The 21,858-nt window shown below is 52.2% G+C and overlaps 6 protein-coding genes across 6 annotated transcripts; 2 read left to right on the top strand and 4 right to left on the bottom strand.

The window, feature by feature from the left end:
* Positions 1-796: 796 nt before the first annotated feature.
* COCSUDRAFT_40434 (FKBP-type peptidyl-prolyl cis-trans isomerase) lies at positions 797-3,135 on the bottom strand (the record flags this gene model as incomplete). Its single annotated transcript, XM_005649581.1, has 5 exons — positions 797-993; positions 1,307-1,460; positions 1,773-1,907; positions 2,051-2,155; positions 3,133-3,135. 5 exons carry the CDS (start codon positions 3,133-3,135, stop codon positions 797-799), a joined length of 594 nt encoding a protein of 197 aa, XP_005649638.1.
* COCSUDRAFT_13482 (ABC1-domain-containing protein) lies at positions 3,069-7,247 on the top strand (the record flags this gene model as incomplete). The annotated part of the gene is made up of 11 exons (XM_005649580.1): positions 3,069-3,221; positions 3,385-3,516; positions 3,630-3,707; positions 3,924-4,049; positions 4,286-4,432; positions 4,600-4,716; positions 5,006-5,110; positions 5,394-5,578; positions 5,939-6,190; positions 6,618-6,716; positions 6,926-7,247. 11 exons carry the CDS (start codon positions 3,069-3,071, stop codon positions 7,245-7,247), a joined length of 1,716 nt encoding a protein of 571 aa, XP_005649637.1.
* A 1,636-nt stretch (positions 7,248-8,883) lies between these two features.
* COCSUDRAFT_83618 (hypothetical protein) lies at positions 8,884-10,550 on the bottom strand (the record flags this gene model as incomplete). Its single annotated transcript, XM_005650098.1, has 6 exons — positions 8,884-9,105; positions 9,307-9,456; positions 9,716-9,904; positions 10,067-10,153; positions 10,247-10,329; positions 10,454-10,550. 6 exons carry the CDS (start codon positions 10,548-10,550, stop codon positions 8,884-8,886), a joined length of 828 nt encoding a protein of 275 aa, XP_005650155.1.
* A 1,384-nt stretch (positions 10,551-11,934) lies between these two features.
* COCSUDRAFT_27778 (membrane bound O-acyl transferase family protein) lies at positions 11,935-15,019 on the bottom strand (the record flags this gene model as incomplete). Its single annotated transcript, XM_005649579.1, has 9 exons — positions 14,719-15,019; positions 14,269-14,440; positions 14,099-14,154; positions 13,907-13,980; positions 13,582-13,782; positions 13,357-13,472; positions 13,000-13,235; positions 12,414-12,688; positions 11,935-12,144 (listed from the first exon to the last, which is right to left on the bottom strand). Exons 1-9 carry the CDS (start codon positions 14,876-14,878, stop codon positions 11,935-11,937), a joined length of 1,500 nt encoding a protein of 499 aa, XP_005649636.1. The 5' UTR covers positions 14,879-15,019.
* Positions 15,020-15,677: 658 nt separating this feature from the next.
* COCSUDRAFT_1606 (SGT1-domain-containing protein) lies at positions 15,678-19,463 on the top strand (the record flags this gene model as incomplete). Its single annotated transcript, XM_005649578.1, has 8 exons — positions 15,678-15,992; positions 16,190-16,422; positions 16,658-16,835; positions 17,100-17,165; positions 17,655-17,819; positions 18,006-18,164; positions 18,432-18,817; positions 19,304-19,463. Coding segments are annotated over 8 exons (1,662 nt in total), but the record flags the coding sequence as incomplete, so codon positions are not given.
* Positions 19,464-19,966: 503 nt separating this feature from the next.
* COCSUDRAFT_13798 (rhomboid-domain-containing protein) lies at positions 19,967-21,440 on the bottom strand (the record flags this gene model as incomplete). Its single annotated transcript, XM_005649577.1, has 4 exons — positions 19,967-20,173; positions 20,421-20,586; positions 20,883-20,977; positions 21,126-21,440. Coding segments are annotated over 4 exons (783 nt in total), but the record flags the coding sequence as incomplete, so codon positions are not given.
* Positions 21,441-21,858: the final 418 nt, after the last annotated feature.

The raw sequence follows: 21,858 nt of genomic DNA, 5'->3' as shown, positions 1-21,858 counted from the left end.
AAGCGCTGCACACAGATCTTTGAGCAGCAGTTGGCAAATGCAAAGCAGCAGGGCGGCTCGCACAAGAACGTACTGCCAGCAGCAGCTGTGCAGAGAAGTGAGCAGCAAGGCAGAAACGCAAAGGGAAGGAAAGCGCTGAAGCCTTGGCAGCTGAAAAAGGAGAAGCTCTCTCAGAAGGCTACTCAGGTGCATTCTTGTCCATTCTTAAGCTTCACTTTGCCAGAGATAGCTGGAAATTCTGGCAATTCATTGTCAAGCTTTCTTTCTGTTCCAGGTGAAAAGTATGCCAGCAAATGTGCTGTCGCAGTGATTAAACGTGATGATGCAATTGTCACGCTACATGAGCTGATTTGACCCTGGTGTGTCTTACAGGGCGCTGTACAAGCATCAGCCATTGAGGCGTACCGAAGCCTCAAGCGCTCACAGGATAAAGGCAATGGTGCAACTCTGCAGTCTCTGAAAGAGCTGGTGAAACGCGATGCTGACAGGAGTGCACAACAAGCAGCCAGCTGAAGACAGTACTTGAAAGTTGTTTCTTGCTTTGCACGATCATATTTTTGTTCAGTTCATTCTAGAATTCATTTCATTCTATATAAGATCTTTGTTTGAAGAGGAAAAGTTTGTGACACTACTGGCGCCTTCAACTTATGAAAGCTCTTACATACAGCTATGGTGTCTAGAATGTTTGCATTGATGTCACTACTCATGCCCTTTCGCTACATCTGCTGTTCAGCAGGCAATTGCCAACATATTTCCATACTGGAGGAATTGATCATTGATCAGGTGGTGCACTGATCTACTCACAGACAACATCAGAGAACATGGCAACTTGCCTTCTTCTGCACTGGCGCACAGCCCTGAGCTGCACATCAAACACCTCGCACTGCTTGGCACTGAAGAACGTTGAGGGCCCAACAGGGGGCCCCAGTTCTGGAGAGACCACTATCCTGCGCCTGCCCCCCACCTGCATGCTCTTGATGCCCATCTCGAACCCTGCACAACCACAGCCGCCACATGAACACTCCACGTTCAAGCTGCTTTCAGGGTCCCTCTTGAGACAGCCTCCCCAGGAATGCCAATTTCAGAAGGTTGCTAGGAATGCAGCGATTTGCAGGCACCGAAAAGCAAGCAGCACAGTGCTGAAGGTGTTCCAGACAAATTACCGTCCTCTGGCGATGATAGATGTCCACGCGCATCAAAACGTGTGCATATCCAAAGAGCAGCAGAAAACACACTCAGGCAATTCCTGCATGAGAGCAGCAGCAAGCACGAGCCAATCATGGCGCGATCTGAATGGGAGACGCACCAGGTATGAGACCATTGATGCCAAGGCGGGTTGAGGCCGGCCGGCCTTTGTTGTAGGAGCTGTCTATGCGGCTGCCGTTCTCGTTGTAGGCCACATAGTCAAAGGTCACCTCCTCGCCATCCACAGGCTGTGCTCCACTGCCCGCCTCAAAATCCTGCCCACGCACACCGCTCCTTAAGCGTTCATGTAATTGCATGCTGCCCCAACACTGATCACCATTGCAACTGGTGTTTCTTCTGAGCAATGTGCCCATGCTTGATTGGATCTTGCTTGGATCTGGCGAGTCCAAGAATGGGTAGGACTTGCGGCAGCCTTTCCCTGCAGCTTGTCTGCAGACGCACCTTGCCACTGGCAGGAACAGCGTCAAAAATATAATAATAGTTTATGTGGAGTGACAGTAACAAGATGAGAACCTGGAGCGTGCTCATGTCATATGCTCTGGTAGCAGTCATGAAGGCTGGCAAACCTTGTAAATGAGTCCCTTGTCGTCAATTGTGTAGTCATCCGCCATAATCTTGATGTCATACCCCTGCCGCACAAAAGCCGGGAAGTCCGCCGGCACGTTGTTCTGAGCCTGAATCCTCCGATTGTTGGATAAGGCCTGTGAACAAATAGAAAAGAAAATGTGTGAATCTTAAAATTCACCATAAAAACTGAGATCTCTGCAGGGGTGGGGCTGCAGGCTTCATTGTGTGCCAAAGTGATTTTTGTGCTCAACAGGGTGAAGGCATGTGAGGAGCTGACCTTCTTCTCCACTGGACTCAGACTGTCTGCAGTTGAGGTTGGCACCAGTATTGTGACGCCACCATCCACCACTCCTTTTGGTTCAGCTGCATTTGCCCTGCCGATCTGCAGTGTCAAACAGGCTCATCTGAGCATGCACATGCTCAACTAGAGATCTCGTACGTATGAGCGGAACAGTCAAGTCCCAGTTCTATTGTATTCTTTCTGGTAAGGATTCTCACCGAGAGGACACTGGCACCCAAGGCAATGGATAGCAACTGCCTCCTGCCCAAGACGGAAGTAGGCTTGAAGTTCACGTCAGATTCGCATGTTGAAGTATCTGATTGATAACACCTATTGACAACGTGAACAAGTATATTAAGACAGATGAAAATATTGTATTGGGGTGTCACTGTTCAATCGCCTGGCATGCTTGTCGATGCATGTGTGCTACAGCTGCTGGCCGAGTGACCACTTCAGCAATAAATTATAAGGACAGTTATATGGCACGGTCTGACTTACAGCAAGCGAACACTTCTATTCCTGGGCGGCTTTGTGCACTGTTTATGCTTAGGTGAATCATGCGCCGTCCGGACGCTTGTGCTTGGCACACAAGGACTCCTCGATTGCAGCATGACGAACGAAGGTGCAAATAAGTTGCTTCAATTCAGTGGCTTGAGGTCAAGAACACAAAACTCCGAACGAGATCATGCGTGACGTAGCACTGGATAGAGCCCTACGTAGGGTTCCGAGACTAGCTGAGCGCGAGCATGCACGGAGGACACAAAACATCTTTTATCAGGATTTCTACATGAAATTTGACGATAGTAGGTCTTTGTACATTCTACATCTATTGTAGAGCCCATTCGAGTCAGGTTCTATTGCTTGTTAAAGCAAATTGTGTCAGTCTCGCGCCCAAGCTGTCCCATGACAGCGGTTCTCAGACTGCTGTAGTCAGGAAAGATATTGCAATTCTTTCAGTAATGGAATAGACCATTATCGCCCTCTAAATACCCAGTCACTATTGACGGGAAGCGCCATGGCATCTGTGTCCCAGAATACCACAGATATCGCGATTTTTGCGACGTCCGAGCCAGTCCTACCATCCAATCGCCCTTGGGATAACATTAAGAGGACTACTCAATTTTGGACCCGCGCAAGCAACGTTTACTTTGCGTACAAAACTACACAGGTGCTTTGCGACGGCTTTCCAGGACTGCACTTAAGAAAAAGAGAACATGATAAAATTCGATCTATAAGTACTCTGGACCGATCGGGCCTTCCATGCGTGCATTGGATTGCTCTTATAGCAAATTTTAAAAGTTGCCGATAGCTGACGGTGGATTGCTGTGCAGCTGCGGGCATATGCTGCGCATTTCCGCATGTCTGAGGAGGCCATTGAGGCTCAAATATGGACGCCACAGCACCAGTGGGCTGGTGACGAAATCTATGGCATGTGCATTGACCTGCGAGGCTTCTATCTGAAGGTCAGTGCCCCCCTGCAGGTTCATCGAATCTACAGATGGAGCGCTGTGAACAAGCAACGTGTCCCCCTGATTCTTGAGCCTCATGCAAACTCCTGTCTGTGACCCAATCGCAGGTTGGTCAATTCATCGGCACGCGCGCAGACTTCATCCCAATGCCCATCTGCAAGCGCCTGGCTCTCCTTCAGGATCAGGTGCAGATGCACGCAATGCACTGTCAAGCATGCATATAACTATGTTTTCTCTTGGTATTCAATGTATCACTGACTTCCCCACCATCACGCTGCGCAGAGCATACCCTTTCAAACCAGCCTCTTTCATTCGCACAGGTTCTGCAGGAATGTTCATGTGGCATAGAATAGTTTACATTGTTCTGCGGGGATTTCTACTTACCTCAAGGGGTGGTGCAGGTGCCTCCAATGAGTGAGCAGCAGACACGAGAAGTATTAGAGGCGGAGCTGGGGCTGCGGCTCATCAACATTTTCGACTGGATAGACCTGAAGAAGCCGCTGGGGTCAGCATCCATATCACAGGTGGTTTCTCCTCTACTCTAACCACTCACTTCCTAACCTTGAATCATTACTTTGTGAATCCCAGTCGTACACAACAGAAAATCTTGAATGCACACAATTGGCAAGCTGTGCAACCGATCTTTGTGCCCATATCACAACCCTGTAGCAGGGTGACAAAAGGGAGCCTACTCATGCATGTCATGCATATGCATGCTAGCACAATGGCAGCTGCGTTGAGCTTTGCACGCAAATGTTTGCAGGTGCACAAGGCAAAGCTGCTGAATGCGGGCAGGTGGGCAAATTCTCCCAAGGATGGCATTGTGGCGGTCAAAGTGCAATACCCGGGTGCCCTTGAGATCATGGTGCAGGACCTTTCAAACATCAGATTGGCCGCCGGCTTCCTCCAGGTGCCAATCCTGCTAGAATGAACATTTTAAGCAATGCTAGGACACAATCCATGCATGGAGGGCATAGACAACTTTGCTTTATTGTAATAGGATATGTTGTCGCTGCAGAAGACTAGCAGTGGCTAATGACATGCCCGAGTATGACATGAGTGTTGTGTTCACTGCAGAAAGAGCTCAAATTCGATCTAGTGTCTCCCGTGGATGAGCTGGCAAAGCAGATCAGGATGGAGTTCGACTTCAAGCATGAAGCGGTCGTCATGAACGAAGTGGGCAAGAGTTTGCGGGTGCGCACGCCACCTGCCCTCATGAGCCATGGAGAGGGAAGGCTATTCTGCGGAGTCTGCATGGCCGAATGCTCCTTACAATGATATTATTTGAGCCCTACACTTCAATTCCAATTTCACAGCTTCATTGACATTGGTGACCACAAGCGATGCATACAAGTGCCCTGCACATGACTCAAGCGACGCCCCTTTGCAAACGTGAATCTTAATACACTAATGGCAAGGCTGTCGCAGCAATTGCATTTGAGAAAGTGGACTCTGCTATAGGAATAAAGCGCTGCGTGTGCAGGCGAGCATGAGGGATGTGGAGGTTCCACGCAGCATCCCAAAGCTCACCACTCGGCGAGTCCTGACGATGAGCTTTGTCGAAGGCGACCCTATCACCCGCCTCAAGGTGGATTTCAAATGCTGCTGCATGACTATTATCATCCCCCTGCACTGCATGCACTGATTCACAACATCTGCATGATCATGATTGCCAGCGCCAAAGAATGAAACTTCAAAAGCCTTTGTTCTGCTGGCTTGCGTGGGTGCAGGTGTCCTGGATATGTTTCCAGGCACTTTGTGGGGCAGCATGGGTTCATTTTGCTGTTGCTGTGACATTGCAGCAATAAATCAGAAGTTGCAGCTCTCAAAACAGTGTCCAAAACAGCCGTTGGGCAGTTTTTCTTAGAAAGTGGTACTTGTGGGATTTGCAGGAGAAAGGGGAAGCGCTGCCGGCAGCGGTGCGCCAGATGGCCGCGCGGCGGCTGTTGGAACGTGTGGCGCAAGCATATGGGCGCATGCTGCTGCTGGACGGTCTCTTCCAGGCCGATTGCCATCCGGGGAACATCCTTGTCAAGTCGAATGGGAACATCGGTGTGTGCTTCTTTGCCCTTCAGATGAAGAAATCTCTTCTCCTGCTTGCATTTGGCCAATGGAACGCTACACAATCAGTGCCTAAAGCGGGAATGCCCTTTGGCACATGGATGCAAGCAGGCATGCTCCTGTTCCAAACACATCCCAGGGATGCAAGTTGCTCTCTATGAGATTGCTCTAGCTTGTGATATGAGCGAAGGGCATGTGCTGTTCTTTGTAACAGCATCGGCACCTTCTCTGTGAAGCGCTGCGGCGGAGGCTTTGTGGCCAAGAGCAAGCAACTATGCTTTGTGCGGGGCAGGCCTGATTGACTTCAGGCAGAGCAAGCAGCTTCTATCCTTGAGCAGCTGCTTGGTGTGGACAGTACAAGCAATTTTGCTGTGTGCGGCGCAGGGCTGATCGACTTTGGGCAGAGCAAGCAGCTGACGGAGGAGCAGCGGCTGGCATTCGCGCGGCTGGTCCTGGCGCTGTCGGCGGCCGGCCCGGCCGATCTGCTCAAGGTGGTGGAGGCGCTGGATGTGGCGCAGCAGCAGATGGTGTCCAGTGCCATGGACGCCATCGGGATCCAGCTTGGCAAGGGGTCCCTGGGGCTGCGCGTGCGCATGGCCTTCGGCATGTTTGACACCCGCGGCAGGTGCTAATGCCAAAATCGCCTGTTTAGACAGCTGGTTCCCTATCCCATAGATCTTGCACAGAGCATTGCCAATGTTCTTGTTGTCGCTTAGGTTGGTTCCTAGTATGCAGAGACTCACAATTGGACGGTCAGCATTTCTTTGACAGCATGCCTGTTGCTGTGGCACAATGCGTGCTCTGCCTGGTGGAGGAGCATTGCCGAGCCAGTCTTACAAGGAGGCACTTTTGATGGGATCACGCTGCATGCGAAACTTGACGCTGGTTGCCTGCAGATGTAAAATAGATTGTGCTTGGCCATGTCTCTGGGGCGCTCCTCGTGCATGCCTTGTGGGTGTGCTAGGAGGAGCACTATTTTTCAGGGCGTAGACAGGTACTAGTGAAGTAATTTGAGGGCCGACTCTGTGATGCAGGGTGGACCCATTTGCAAAGGACAGCCCAATGAAGCAGATGTCCGTCGAGAGGTTCCCCTCGGACTTCTTCTTTGTGCTGCGCGTGCTCCAGATTCTCAGGTGGGGCACAGACCCAACAGAGATCAAGCTCAATGCACGATTGTGCATCTGGAGGGGACTCAGCCTAAAAACCAGCAGTTGCACGGAGAGCTGCAATCTGAGGAAACAGAACGGCAAGTCGTCGATCAAGCGTGCATGACTGACTTTGCTGTGGACTTCACGTATTTTCTGCAATGATGGACGCTGACTGGAGTCGAACAAATGCACAGGGGAATGGCGACAGAGATGGGCATTCTGGACTTCAGCACAGCGGTGGCCTGGAAACCTCTGGCACTGGAGGCGCTGGAGGGGCCCCCCGTTCTGGCCAGGCTGGCGGCGCGCAGCTGGCTGTGGGCGGGGGGACTGGTTCCCGGCGGCTACCCGGGCGCGGCCGCGCCGGCCGGCCTGCGGCTGGGCGCGCGCTTTGGGCTGCCCAAGCCGCTTCTCCGGGCAGCTTGGGCAGCCGCGTATGCCGCCGCGGCCGCGGCTGTGGCTCTGCTGTGGCGGGCGCCTCACATCAGCAGCCAGGTGAGCTTTAGACCATCCAAATAGCCATTTCGAGGGCGATAGATAGGTTGGGGTTTTCAGGCACGTAAGCCGCAGCGACCGTAGCGAATGGATAGGTTTGGGTTTTTAGGTGCGGCTTTGTTGTGGCGGGCACCACATGCCGGCCAAGTGAGCTGTAGACATTTCTTGAAGCATTTTTCCTGGGCATTTTATAGGTTGGGGATATTTGCTTGAGCCTCTTCCTAAGGGCGGTTCCACTGCTTTGAGGACTCTGCCCGGCTCCTTCATCATCTACCAGCTGCTGTACTTCCCACTGGAAGAGACAGCAGCGCATGCAGGCTTGCAGTGTTGAGCGGCTGTCTGAGGTGTGGGTGGGTCTTTGCTGGCACAGGCAACGCTCCTTTCAATAGGGGCGGCGCATCTCCTTGCCCACCTGGCGTGGGGCAAACTGGTCGTCTCAGCTGGTGGTTCTGTGGCGTCAATTAGCGCCGGCATTGCCATTGCCGCCTCCTCTGCCTTTGCAGTCTTCTGGGCCTTCCGGGTGCGTCCCAAGAATAAGCGAATTCTACATCAACATCTGCACTCTGGCTTCCGGTGTCTTTGAGCATGCTTGCACTCCTGTCTATCCCAATTAGGCAAGCCTCTCACCCAAAAACACACTTGCCTGTGTGTCAGCTGGTCATCTGCATCTTCTCACTTCCTTTCGCTATGTCTGTATGCAGGTGCGGCCGCTGGCTGGGCTGCTACTGGTCCCGTACATGACAGGCAATCTGGTGGCAGCACTACTCCTGACCACATCGGGCCTGGCGCAAGAGACGACCCCACCCGCTCCGGAGGAGTTGAAGCTTCCATCGGTGCAAGCCAACACTGCCGGGACATCCACATCTGTCCGCTCCACCAATGGCAGCGGCCCAGACGGCAGCCGCCCGGCAGCTGCCACGGCGGGAGGGAATGGCGCGGAGCCCATGGGCGAGGCGGTTCTCGGCACCAAGGATGCATCGGTGTCCGAGAATGGCACCAATTTCAGGCGGCAGAATGGCAATGGTGGGAATGGGCTGTCTGCCGGGCCAGTGCGGCTGCCGGTGGGCAGAGATGTGTCTGTGGGAGCAATGAGTCAGCAGTCAGCGATGCAGGGGCAGGGTTGTGGCTGGGGACATTTCCCAAACCATTGGCCAGCGACTCATGGTCCGGGTGCAAATGTGAGGGGTTTGCCCAGAGCCAGTCCTAATGTGAGCAGGGTCAGGCAGGCAGTTCAGCAGATGAGCGTGAGGAGAGTAGATTCTTGCAGAGGGGGTGCAAGCAATTCTGTATTCTTATGTAGGTAGCTACTCACCGATTCTTTTGGCACTTTCTATCATTTTGATTGGTTTGCAGACCTTCTTGATGTATGTCACATACGGTATCAAATGCCGCCTTCAGACATTCCAGTTTTGTGACTTTCTTGGAAAGAAAAGAGCGTTTGGACTAAATGCATTTGGGGCCATCACACCATACTGTCAATACCGTGATGAATTAAATCCCGATACTGTATCTGACTGCGAGTTCATCAATGGAAATGCTATCTTGAATGACTGTTACTTCGTATACCATCTATTTAGAGCCTGTTCAAAGTAAATACCCGATCCTTCGGCACGTAAATGTGTACTTGCTGCTCGCAAATCATCTACGCATGCAGGTGTAGCTACCTTCGCAAAGGTTTGAGCCCAAAAAGAAATCCCAGCCAGCCAAGCAAGACACCCCAAAGCCATCCCACTGGGGACACCTTGCCAGCCCCATTCAATCCAACCCCAGAGTTCCCATCCTCCCACAGTCCCTTGTCTTTCCTCTCCCCTGGTGTCCCAAACGCCCCCTTGAACATCTTGGCCTGCGCCTCCCGGTCTCGCCGCATGTTTGCCTTCACAGCCTGAACTCAACAGAAGAGCGTGCTTCAGTCAGTTGGACTAATTCCTTCCTCTTGTGCTGTGCCTGTGCTTCCAGATCAAAGAGGAACTTGCATGAACTCAACCTTCACATTCTCTTGCATTGGCTGGAGGCTCCTGGGCAGATTGAAGATGGCATGCCTGCATGCATTTATGGATCACAGCGCCATCATGCATGTTTGTACCTGGATCTCACGAGAGATCGCCCGGTCGTCAGGCGCGGCCTGTGCAGCGGCAGTGAGATCCTGCAATGCCTCCTCTGTGTGCCCTAGTGCGTTGTGTGCGCGCCCCCGCCTGAACAGCGCCTTCGCATTGCCCTTCTCCTTTGCCAGCACCTGAAGACAACGCCAATCATTTGCATACAAATTCCTCACCTCGCCAGGTTACGTTTTTTGTGCTTCTTTCAACCAAAAGCCATCACAACCAATTGAGCAATGTCAAGAATGAGCTCAGATACTGGGAAAACACGACCCAGCTGTTTGGGTTGAATGCATTCCTAGCGCAAGATCTGTCATGTCGACAGTCCATGAGGCAAGACAGTAAGACAGAAAGGTGTGTATTGTGTTGTCTTATCAGGACATGATAGTCGCGCACCTGGGAGCAGTTCCAGGTGACACCCTGCCAGTCCTGCAGTCTGATCTGGCAGGCGGCCATATTGAGGTGGATGGGCGTTTTGAGCGACTGGGCCTTTTCTGCGTGGGGCCCCTGCAGCTGGATCATAAAGTCCTCGTTGATGTAGGAGAGCGCCATGGCATACTTCCCTAGCGCATCGGTGTTTTCACCCTGCGATATGCTCCCACGTTCATAAGACCCAAAGGAGCTGGCAGGTTACAGATCGCACATCGCTGCAGCCGCACGTGCAATTTCAAGAAAGCACATCACAGTCCAAATTGCAAGCTCTCAATGTGCGACAAAAGCGGTAAGGAGGGCGCAAGGAGTTCTAACCTGTTGGAAAAGGGCGTTTCCCTTCATTCTATGCCTCTCAGCTGCTTCTAAGCGCTCCTCATATGTCATTTCCCCTCTGTCCTTCATCTGCACGACGGTAAGCAAGAGTTAGGCGGCCTGCAAATGCTGCTGTTGATACAACGCAGACAGCCGAGGCAGTGCACTGGCAGAGTTGCTCACCTCATCTGCAGCGTCAAAGTCCACAAGCTCTACTTGATATTCTAGTTCTGCATTGGGAGGGACATTGGGGAATGAGAAGCTGCCTGCAGGCACAGCCGCAGCGTCACCGCTGGTGCATTAAGGATGCATCGATCAGATTGTTGCTGCCTCAAGATAAATTTCATGGGATAAGGCAAGGCATCCTATAGAATGTTGCTGGCGTTGCACCTCTCTCCCCATAGCCATACTGTGGCTGCACTCTCAACAGGCACCGCTCCCCCTTGCGCATGCTTGCCACACCAAGATTAAGCCCAACCTCTCGCATCGACGAGTCTGCAAGTGCAACACAGAATGTTAAGCTGCACTGCCTGTCAGACTCCTTCAATCTTGAGCCAAAGTGTAGACCATGAGATTCCTTGGAGCCTCATGAAGCTTGACAGAGATGAGGTGTGCATGCAAGCTCACGTTGCTCCTGGAAAACTTCAGCTTACCTCTGCCTGCCACAACCTGGACTGGCTCGCCGCTCTGAGACTCAGCCTTGGTGTCAAGGAACTCCTCTCCGGTACTGACAAGGCGACCCACATAGTGCACTGCAACGGCCAGAAATATCGGACTACGGAATCATGATATTTTAAAAGTTGAATTTGCAATGTGCTTAACGCATTCCTGGCATTGATGAGCAGAAAAAGTAACCGTCCCAACTTGATCTGATGAAAGTCATGGCAGACAGGTGTGGTCAGGATACGCACCTAAACAGCGAGCATGCAGTGGTGGAACATCGCCTGAACCTTCCTTCAGAATTTCCTTCACGACACCGCCATCAGGAATAATACTGATGCTCTCAGCAAACTTTGCTGAGTCAGTTACATGTGCTGATGAGCCTGCCACAGGATTCGGATCGTCACCTCGGTCAATCTCAGTCATGTTTCAAAATGATCACATATACGAAATAGAAATATAAACACGATGCTCAGTTGAGTCTGTTCACATGCTCGTTCCATCATGGCATTTCTCAGTGACGAGGTCCAGAATTGGCTTCAGCCTACCTTGGACTCCAGGGAAGCTTCAGCAGAGTGACTCTGCCAGAGTCATACGGCATGGGGAGATCCTTTCCAGAGTTGCTTTATTGGGACATGTTACACCGAAATAGCTCGGGGATGTATTGCATACTTGACCAATCATTGATCCCAATTCACCCTCGACTGAAGGTTCTTCAATTACACCGGTTCTTCAATTATAAAGATACCAACTCTCCACAGCCCCGCATCAACTTGATCTCAGGAGTTTCAACAATTTTTACTGAACCCACTCTAGTGCGGAGCAGATTGATGGCAAGAAATACACATATGCACTCCCCACCAATGGCCTCTTTCGCTGCAATGCCACAGAGTAGGAAACTCTACTTTCTGCTCAATCTCCAGGATTTTGACATCAGCTGATGTCAGCTGCAAGATCCACAAGTGCACTGTCTGCTGCAACAAGTCATTCGCTCTTGAGGCACTGCGCATCTTGCTGCGTCCACGTAGCCTCATCCTTACCTGCCTTGCCATTTGTTGCAGTGACATCAGCAACAGTAGGCCCTGCACCATGCAAACATGGAGAACACTCAGACCGTCTGCATGCGCCCACTTCAACGCAGCAGAAACCCCAGATTCGGCATATTGTATGTCTGTGTTGATCTTAGCAAGCAACCGGTCAGCTCCTCAAAATCAAGGAGAGCAGCAACAGGCATTTCTGGACAGACGCGACGCACCAGTCTTGATTGAGGGTGTGGCCTCTTGGTCGGACTTGGCAACGTCCTTCTTGCGCGGCCGCCTTGGAGGGTTCACCATCGATACCAGGATGATGGCCAGCATCAGGAAGTGGCCCAGGAAGTGCACTGACTTCCATGCCTTCATGGACACCGAGAAGTCCAGCAGCTGCACAACACACCACACATGCATTTCACCACATGACCACTGCCATTGTCCCACACATTGCATTGTCCCACATAATTAAAGATACAATGTGTTATCTGTGTTCAGATCTGATCTGCAGAGCACACCCCACCCATGTATGCAGACATCGTTCCTTGCACTATCATGCATACCCCGTACTGTCATGCCCTCCGAGTGACAAAGTGTTCAGACAATCAGACACCAAGGGCAAGCACAATGCCAGCAAATGATGGTGATGTGAAGGGACTCACCAGGAAGGCGACAGCGCTGTAGTTGAGCACGAAGCCGGTGTAGAGGAACTTGATGAAGAGGAGGGGAGGGAAGGTGCGCAGGAAGTCCCATCGGCGGCCCAGCCCCTGCTCGTAGCGGTAGATGACCTTGGCCGACTCGAACAGGAACGCCGAGGATGCGAAGAACAGCACGTAGCCCGCAAACAGGCCGTGCCAGATGCCGGACACCAGCTGAGTCACCAGCAGAGTCTTGAAAGTGGCCTTCTTGCCCCGCGGCGTCAGCCGCTCGTACACATCTGCACCCACATGACACAGCTCAGCAGCCACCCCGGTATGTGGTGTACCTCCAAAGTGTGACATTCCCGGCCCTTTTTTGCTTGTTTCTCTTGATTCCTTGCTCCCATGGGTTTCCAGCGATGGATCAGACACTGCCAGATGACGCAATACAATGGGGTGAATGGGGATCCGCATTCTCAGAAAACAGAGGAGCCCATGGCCAGAAGGTAGTGTGCGAAGCATGCAGATTAATTCTGCAAATACTGGTGCTTTCAAGGATGGCACCCTAGCAGCCGGACAACAGCATGCTAGCAAGGGGGCATGGGCTCACATCTGCGCAGGAAGTTGCCGGTGCAGGTGTTCCAGTGGGCGGGCAGCTCCGCGGCGCTGGTGCCAAACTCCACCTTGCGGATGCGAGTGTTGGCATAGCGGTCCCAGCGCGCCTCCCCCTTGTCACTGAACCCGTTGAAGCAGAAGCCCGAGAAAATCAGGCCCGCCTCTGACACCGCCCACGCAAAGTAGTACTTGAACCGGTATACCACCACGACCAGCCACATCACTGACATCCTGCGCAGCAGCACAATGGCAGACTGACTGCAGGGCTCTCTTACCGCGTGGTGCTATCGGTGCAAGACATATTGTTAGATTATGGCACTGGCAAAGCATGGCCGGTGCTATACGCAAGTACCTGGCCACCATCCCAAGCTTGTAATACCACTCGGAATTGAGGATGTCAATCGGGAGGTACTGCACAAAGAAGAAGTGGACGCCAAGGCAGATCAGAGCCTTGAGGAATCGCAGTGCCTGCGACACACAACAAGCCGTTCAGATTCTGTTGCTGCCAAGTGCCCTCTGCCTGCATCTACATGTTTTATTGAGTTGATGCCTGCCACAAGGGAGCATGGTCACTCACCCCCGCCTTGTACTGGCTGGCAGCGGTGGGCTGCTTTGACCTTGGATCCCATGGGCCCTTCTTCTGGATGAAATTGAGGTAGTCTGCCAGCTCAAAGTAGGGGCCTGCCAGCAGGTTACCGGATGCAAAGGTAAAAGACAGCCATTCAAGCACGCTCGGCATCTGAGTTAGCTTGTGCGCCTGCTGGTAAGGTGTCAGTTCCTGCGCTTGCATGTCCACATCAGGCATCCTTCAGACGTGCAGCAGGCTTGCGCAAGACGTTTTTCAGGTAGCCAGGCTGCAAATTTTCATGAGACAATGGGCTCATATCTGTCAGGCTGATTACCTCAGACTTGCGCAATCCATCCTGGTACGACACTCCGGCTGAGATCAGCTTCAGAGCGAGCACCATCATTGCGCCTGCATCAACCCACACAAGCTCAGTTCAGGGACTCAGAGATCACACCAGAGATTCAATCATCTGCAACACATGGTGTGAATGGCATGCTGAACACAAAGTGCCACCACAGAATCTCACCTGTGAAATCCACTTGCCCCTCCTTCCACTTTGATCCACTGGATGCTGCCACATGGCTGCGGATGGAGTTAACAATACAGCTCATTTGCTTTTCTGATGGACTCTCTATCATTTCAGCAGATAACAGAAGAGAACAGCAAATAGAACATCAAAACGTGATAGGAGCTCACCATGCGATCAGGTATGCAAAGTTGATCACCCAAGATAGCGTGGCGCTATTTTCTCGGACTTGCAGCATGACCAGATAGGTCAGGAAGGTTGGCACAAGCAGGTGAAGCACTCCAATTCCAAAAGGGTAATACAGGAGCGCAAAGCCTGTGACGATGGCGAAGGTATGCTTTCCTGTACAGTACACACTGGTGTTAGTAGCTCTCAGCTAGCAAAGCCAATTTTCCAGGCAATATCAGGGACAGCGCAGCTGAAGCACATCCCTGAGACTTTCAAGCCGCAGTATTCTAATAGAAGGTGGGAATTGCAAGCATTCTCACAGCTCAAACAAGGCCATAAAGAGGCTGTGCAGCTAGGCTGAAGCTATATAAGTCTGCAGCGCAGACAAGAAGGGACATGCTTTGAAAAGCTCATTTTCAATGTTCGCAAGTTGGAATTACCGTGGTGGTCACCTCTGACTGTGGGGATGAATTTAAACAACGCTCCAACAGGCACTGAAGCGACAAAACTGATGGCAAACCGCAGTAGAGACACATGTATGCCAGTAGCTTCCAATGCTCTATGTTCGAGTGCTGCCATTGTTGCAAAGAGTTCATGGCCAAGAATCACCATGTTGATGTATGAATATCCGCAAAAGGCAGTGGATGTACTTCTCTTGGCTTCCAAGGCTAGAAATGATATCACTTTGTTTCACGCGGATTATCCGCCAGCAACACTTCCCATGCCATGAGGTAAATAGATCTACGATTTTTGTGTTTTGAGGCTACAAATCTGCAGGCATATCGGGACGATCAAGGTCCTGGAATTGGTGCGTCTCCTAAACTGGCTTCGGTGCTCCCATGCATGAATTCTGTAGCAAGACTCTGCCTCACATTAACATCGTAAAACTATAGGCGACTTCCTGGACCTCTAAGGAAGTCCATCATAATTTCTAAGAAAGAACAATGGAAGACGTCACGATAGATTTCGAAGAGAACTCTGTGAACTCTGTCTCCTTCGAAATACATCCTGCTCAAACAGGTCTGTATTAACCACATATCTAGTGAGATATCTGCAATTATATAGCTTTCCTTGTAAATTCTGTGCCAAGAGCGCCTTTCCAGTCATTTGTTGAAATTTCGTTGTGACAATGATCTGACTGATCAATATTTTACAGACACCTCATCTGACGAATTATGCGCTTTCGTATGACACAGATTGCTCACGAGAAGACTTGTATGGCTTCCGTGAGTTGTGTCTGGGAACGGTGGCGCCGCTCGTGGAGGTGTACATTTGGCAGCGGGAAGCCTTCCACCTCCGCAACAGCGCTGAGGAGGCACCACCTTGGAGACCAGCACGTATGACGGGATCAGGGAGCAGCCGTGAGCCCAGGCAGAGCTCGCAGCAGGGCCTTGACAGCTTCAGGGAAGGGAGCCTCCCATGCCTGTGGGGATGTGTCCATTTTGGGGACAATCTGGAGGATGAGTGGTTCATCACCTGGCTGCTGCAGCAGCTCACTCTGCGCATCCCAGGCTCAACAGCCCGGGTCTGGGACAACGATGGCGAGTTCTTGCTGATTGAGGCGGCCTACTCGCTGCCACGCTGGCTCAAGCCAGAGACATCCACCAACAGGGTCTGGATTGCTGGGGGCAAGCTGCACATCGTACCACTGCCATCAGCTGCTGCTCCCAGCATCCCATCCTTCCCCACGCTGACCCAGGCCCTGCAGCTTGTCCGGTCCGAGCATGTCCCTACACTCGCCGGTACCTCCTCACTTCCTTCCGCGCTCTCTTTAGCATGCCTGCTGCAACCATCACCAGGAATTTCACGAGGCCTCCTTCGGCACAGAATCATGCAGCAACGGGATCTTATGCAATTGTGATTAGAGAAAACTTGCTGTTCAACCCACGTGACCTGGCAGCATTCTTGCTTGCAGGCAGTAAGGCGCAAGCAGCCATACAGGCGCGGCTGGGTGACTTCCAACCAGGCCGGCACAAGCACATGCACAGAGCGCGAACTGTTGTTCCTGCTCGGGTGGCTGCTGTACTGGCAGCCGAGCCGCAGCTGATCGCGCCAGCGGTGGAGGCATTTCACTACCGGGACTTGGACGACATGAAGGCGGCTGCTCGCATGCAGCACTTCCCCCCTCAGGCATCGCCCTACCTATATCTGGAATGGTTTCTTTGCCTCCCTTTCCTGCACTGTTGTCAGCCCAGCGCCATGATGCAAAATCTGAAGCATTTCCGGGGGCCTGGGTATTGTCTTTATTATCTTGTGCAACTGCATGTTCGTCTGCTTCGAATCAATCATCGTTATTGTACTGCACTCCAGACAGGGACGCAGATTGTGACAGGCCCTCTCAACCGTGGCGTCATTGATCCAGGAGATGGCGAACGTGGTGGTGACCTTCAGCCAATGCCTCTATGCGCAATTGGAGCAGCAGCAATTTGAGCCGCCCAAGGGTTATGCCCTGCCGGCTCCTGAGAGCGCCACTTTCCGTGCCGCGCAGCTCGGCATGAAACTGACCTGCGGCTTTGAAATGCTCTACTCCAGACGCGAGCACCATGCCGACCCCGACAACGGCAAACAGGTGAGACAAAATGATATTTTAAACCTCAACAGTGCACATGCAAGCTTCAGCCAAGCTACAGTGCACATACAGGCCGCAACAATCTGCAGGATTTGGGACAGCAGTGGTCATGCCAAATAGAGGCAGAGATGCAAGCATGCAGGACACCTATCTGTGATGACAACTGACTGTTCGTTGCAGGAATCAGCAGCTGGAATGGCGGCAGCAGCGGAAACTGCTGCCAGAAGCAGTCAAGGAAGTGACGGGAAGGCATTGTCAGAGGAGAAAGTGGCAGACAATCCCAGCTGGAGGGTGTACAAGAGCAGCCTGGAGCGGAATGGATACTTCAAGGTCCGGGCCCAGCAAATTGCACACAAGCTGCTAAATTCCACCGTGGCACTAATGGCCCCATGATGCCTTGCTGCATGCTTGCAGACTCCATGAGCACTTCTATGTGAGTCAGCGGTGTCTCAATCATATTGTGTGCAGTCAATCTTCACATCCACTCGCGATGCGTCAAGCACCTTCAGTGGTCATTCGGCATTTGGTTTTATATGATGTAGTAGTCATTCTAAAACCCGCATTCAATAAATAATTTTTGGCCAAAAAGGGTGTTTAAATGAGACCCTAACTCCCAAAAATTAAATTCTATGATAATTTTGAGACCAGATTCGGAAAGCTGTCAACAAGCCCAATTCAGTGGAGCACGACCTTGGTATGTTTAAAGTCAGGAAGACCCCTAAACGTTGCTTTGAATAATATCCCGCACCGCCGAGGGTGCGGGTTTTAGAATGACTACTACGGTACTGGCTGTGTCGTCTGACATGTTTCTGGTTGCAGGGGAACATTCCAGGCTCCCAGCAGCACCGCGAGCTGATGCAGGCAGCGCTGCAGAGCTTTGTGGCCTCCGAAGCTTACAAAAAGTCCTGTGCAGCCCTAGCAGCGCCCGTCCTGCGCATGCAGGACATCCTGCAGCATCCTCCCTCCAGGGACCAGCTTGAAAAGGTGATCCTAGATCCTCCTCGGTCACACCTGAGCGGTATCCCGGCCACATTGATCCAGCAACGGACCTTGTGCACTCCTCAACACATCAGTGTCGCTGATGGCTCATATTCAAGGCCACCTGGCATGTTGACAGATGGCTGAGATAGCTCAGCACAGTCCCATTGACGCGAGATTGCTGTTCTGAAGGGCATGCAAGGAGCAGAGGACGAGGACAGCTGGATGAGGGATGGTGCGGATGTGCTGGAGAGGGAGCTGGCGGCCAGGCAGACTGAGCGGGAAGCATCTGCCTCCGGCAAGCCGCTGAGGACTGACTTTGATCCTGAGGACATGGCTGAGCGAGTGAAGGTACGCCCTATGTGCGAGCAGCATCCCCTGAGCACTGCATGCACTACCTACAGTCAGACCGGCCTTTACACCTCAATCTGTCCAAAGGAAAATTGGCACGTCAGGCAGGAGCTTGCACCAAACTGAACTTCCGCTGCTCTGCCTTTGGGGTGCTGTGGCGTGTATATGCATGCAGTTATTTGTCTTACCAACGGTGATTGGGTATTTGTTTATATGTCTGCAGCATTCATCAGATATACTTTGCAAACTGTCAATTTTGCCTGGCAGGCATTTGTGGCGAAGGAGTCCAGCTTTGAGGGGGCAGAGCTGCCGGCCGCAGCGTCACGCGAAGGGGTCTCATTCGACGGCAAGCGCTTCTTGACCGAGCTGGGCGCAGCTCTGGGGATGCAGCCGGGGGACGCCGACCCCTTCTTGCAGGACCTGGCCTCGGACAGCGAGGACGAGGGCAGCTCCTTTTTTGGCGGCGCCAGCGAGGACGCTGATGTCAGCAGCAATGACGACGATGATGCAAGCGCCGAGCCCGACGCGCCAAACGTGTACCGGGCGCAGCGTGCAGAACGTTCCCACAACGGCCGCGTGCTCCCTGAGAGCGGCCAGCCCAGCAACAGCGCAGAAGCAGCCGCGCAGCGGAGCATGGATTCTAGCTCTCGAGCGTCAGGCAGGGAGCTTGCCAGTGCAAGGAAGGCTGCAACAGGAGCCGCGGAGGCAGCGCCAAGGAAGGCTGCACCCTCAGCATCACATGGGATCAAGCGCGGCTTCCTTTCTGGGTCGGGGGCAGCGCCTGGGAGGCCCGGCAAGGCTGCGGCAGGCTCTAGCGGCGCAGCGGGCGCGGCAGCGGCTTCCAAGGCCGGTGCAGGCGTTGCCTCTGCAGCAGGAAGAGAGGGAACGTCTGCTGCAGACGAGGACCGCTGGGAGACGATGACAGCGACCGACAGCGACGATGAGGAGGCGGACTTCATGTCAGAGTACGAGGAGCGCATGGAGCGGGAGCTCGGACGGTCCAAGGTTGGCGCGAGCTTCGCGCGCGGCCCCACGCCTGCCGGGGTCCCTGCAGATGCGAAGGGCAAGGGGAAGGCGGCTGATATGGAGGACATGGGCGACGCTCCCGGCTATGTGGGCGCGCATGCAGCCCAACCGAGGGCATGCGAAGACGTGGAAGAGGAAGAAGAGGAGCTAAGGCCGGTGGACATAGATCTGAACCTGGTGCAGAATCTGCTGGCGTCGTACTCTGGGCAGCAGGGGCTGCCTGGCCCGGTCAGCAACCTGATGGGGCTCATGGGCCTGCACCTGCCGGATGACGAGGACACCAGGGGCAAGTCGGAGTTTGATGCATTCATGTCCTAGGTGTCAGACATGTCATGGGATGGGTTGCTGAGCAGCTGCATGTAGAGGCCACAGTAGTAGATGGAAGTGCAAGCGGAATAAAGTCTCTGGAACTCGTGCGAGAATCTATGACTCTTACAATACAGAATGTGCGACAGGAAGGGATATAACTGGAAACGTATGCCGAAACAGATGGTAGGAGTCCCCAAACAATCTGTTGCTGAATGTGTTACATGGCTCTATGATGTCAGTAAAATTCGAAGCTGTTCGCACTGCAGGGTCTATACCAGGTCTGTCAATCAATACTTCAATGGCATCTCATTAACTTGTGCTATCTATGCATTTACTAATTAAGGAACACCCGATCTTATCAGATCCAAACCAAATCCACTCAGATCCAAATTCCAAATCCAAGAGGCTTCAATGCTGCATCACACAACACATACATGTAGAAAATTTGAAAGACGCTGGTACTAATGCTATCTTCGTTCGAGCACGCCATCCACAATTCTCACAACCGGCACACCCGTCTCAATGTCGCCTGCCCCTTCTGAGGGCATCATGCGCAGCCAGGGCACCTCCAAACGCTCAATCCTCACCAGATGAAACACCAACAGAGCTCCACTCCAAGCCAGCAGGCTGCCCAGCCACCAGAGCGTCAGCCAATCAAAGACCCCGCTTGCCACCTGAGAATTTCACAGGCAGAGGGATTTGCATCAGCCATGAGATCCTCTGCCTGCAGATATGGACATCTCGTCTGGACAAAACCTGATGTGAGACTCCATTCAATTTGATTGTAAAGCAGTCAGTGCTGTGCATGCAAGAGCTGGGCTGCAACTGAGGGAACTATTAAATTGACCATCTGAAACACTGCAGACACACTTGATATTTAAGATGTAATGCTGAAAGGCATTACAGATTCATAGGTCTCACCATGAACCCAACCACAATGCCGCTGAGGTGCCCAAGGAAGGAGGCTCTTGGGATGATGATTGATGTAAGTACGAGGGAGGCAAACGGCGTCAGCCACATGGGAATGTTTGCCAGCCCAAACACGCTGAAACTCGCCACTCCAGTCCGAGACAATATTGTCATCCACCTGCTTGCACCCACTTGCGCATATTAGTTGCAACATGACAGGAAGTTTTCCACAACACTTCCCTCCACAACGGTATTACTAGTGACATCTACTTGAATTGACGACATGTCAGTATGTTATTCAGGTTCCTGAAAACTATGAACTTCATAACGCTGCAGAAGACTGAGATCAGCATACTCTGCCATGTCATAAATTGAACATTGTCGCAAATGAGTATGGTGGGGGTATTTGCACAAGAAATGCATGATGCAATTTGTGCAAGCATTAAGGTGTGAGAATCATGGATCGGCACACACCCAAAAATAACTGCACTGTAGCCAACGGTTGTCACAGTGTGGTATTGCTCCCGCCGAAGGACTACCCCCAAGACATGATAAAACAAAAGACAGACCTGCAATTGTGTCACAGCCATCAATCATCAGCTCATCAAGTAAGATGGGTCAGTGTCCAGAGAGCAGGCTAAATAGAAGACGGCTCATGAATTGGGCAGATAATCCATTTCTGAAGACTAGAACGCGTGATCAAAGCAAGTCACTCACCAGTCCTGAGAAGATGAGCAGCACAAGGGATGTCTGCAGGTAGTAACGGGTGCCACCCTTGGCTCCATTCCCATTGCTCTCTTCAATGACTCCGAGCGACCACAATGTGCTCAGATTGAACAGCAGGTGCAGCAGCTCAACATGGCTGACCTGTGCTGTGAGGACCCTCCAAAGCTCAAGCTTCTGAACTGCCTGGTCGTAATTGAGGCCCACATCTGCATACCCGATTCCATGGGATGTGATGTACAAGTACACTGCTGTCAGCAGTGTCGAGACTAAGGATGTGGCTGGCCTTTCGACAACCTGGCACATCAAACCGATCAAGTCAAGATACTCATTTTGCACATCATGAAAACTCGGCAAAAAGTCATCTGAACAGGATAAAGATGACCACTGCAATAAGCTTGCGGATGGTGCGATCTTTAAAAGAAGCGATTGTAAAGCACGGCATGCGTTCCTGCTGTGCAGACATCGTTTCCAGCTTTGGCCAGTGCTGAGCGCAAAAACACCAGTGATAGAGACCCACAATAAGACGAGCTTGCCTGGAAAAGTATCGAAGTTCCCATTTAAGAGCGAGCATCAGTTGTATTTTGGAAGCATGCCGCAAACAATTGTGGCCGAAAGGGTTCGTTTCTTCAAGTCATTGGACGTCGATGGAGATCTTTAAATTGTGCAAGATTTTGCATGGCATCTGAGTTCCCATGTCCCTTGATGCCATGTTCATGACCTTCTG

This window comes from Coccomyxa subellipsoidea (assembly GCF_000258705.1).
Source record: "Coccomyxa subellipsoidea C-169, whole genome shotgun sequence".
Taxonomy (NCBI): Eukaryota; Viridiplantae; Chlorophyta; class Trebouxiophyceae; family Coccomyxaceae; genus Coccomyxa; species Coccomyxa subellipsoidea.
This window is presented reverse-complemented; position numbering and strand designations above follow the sequence as displayed.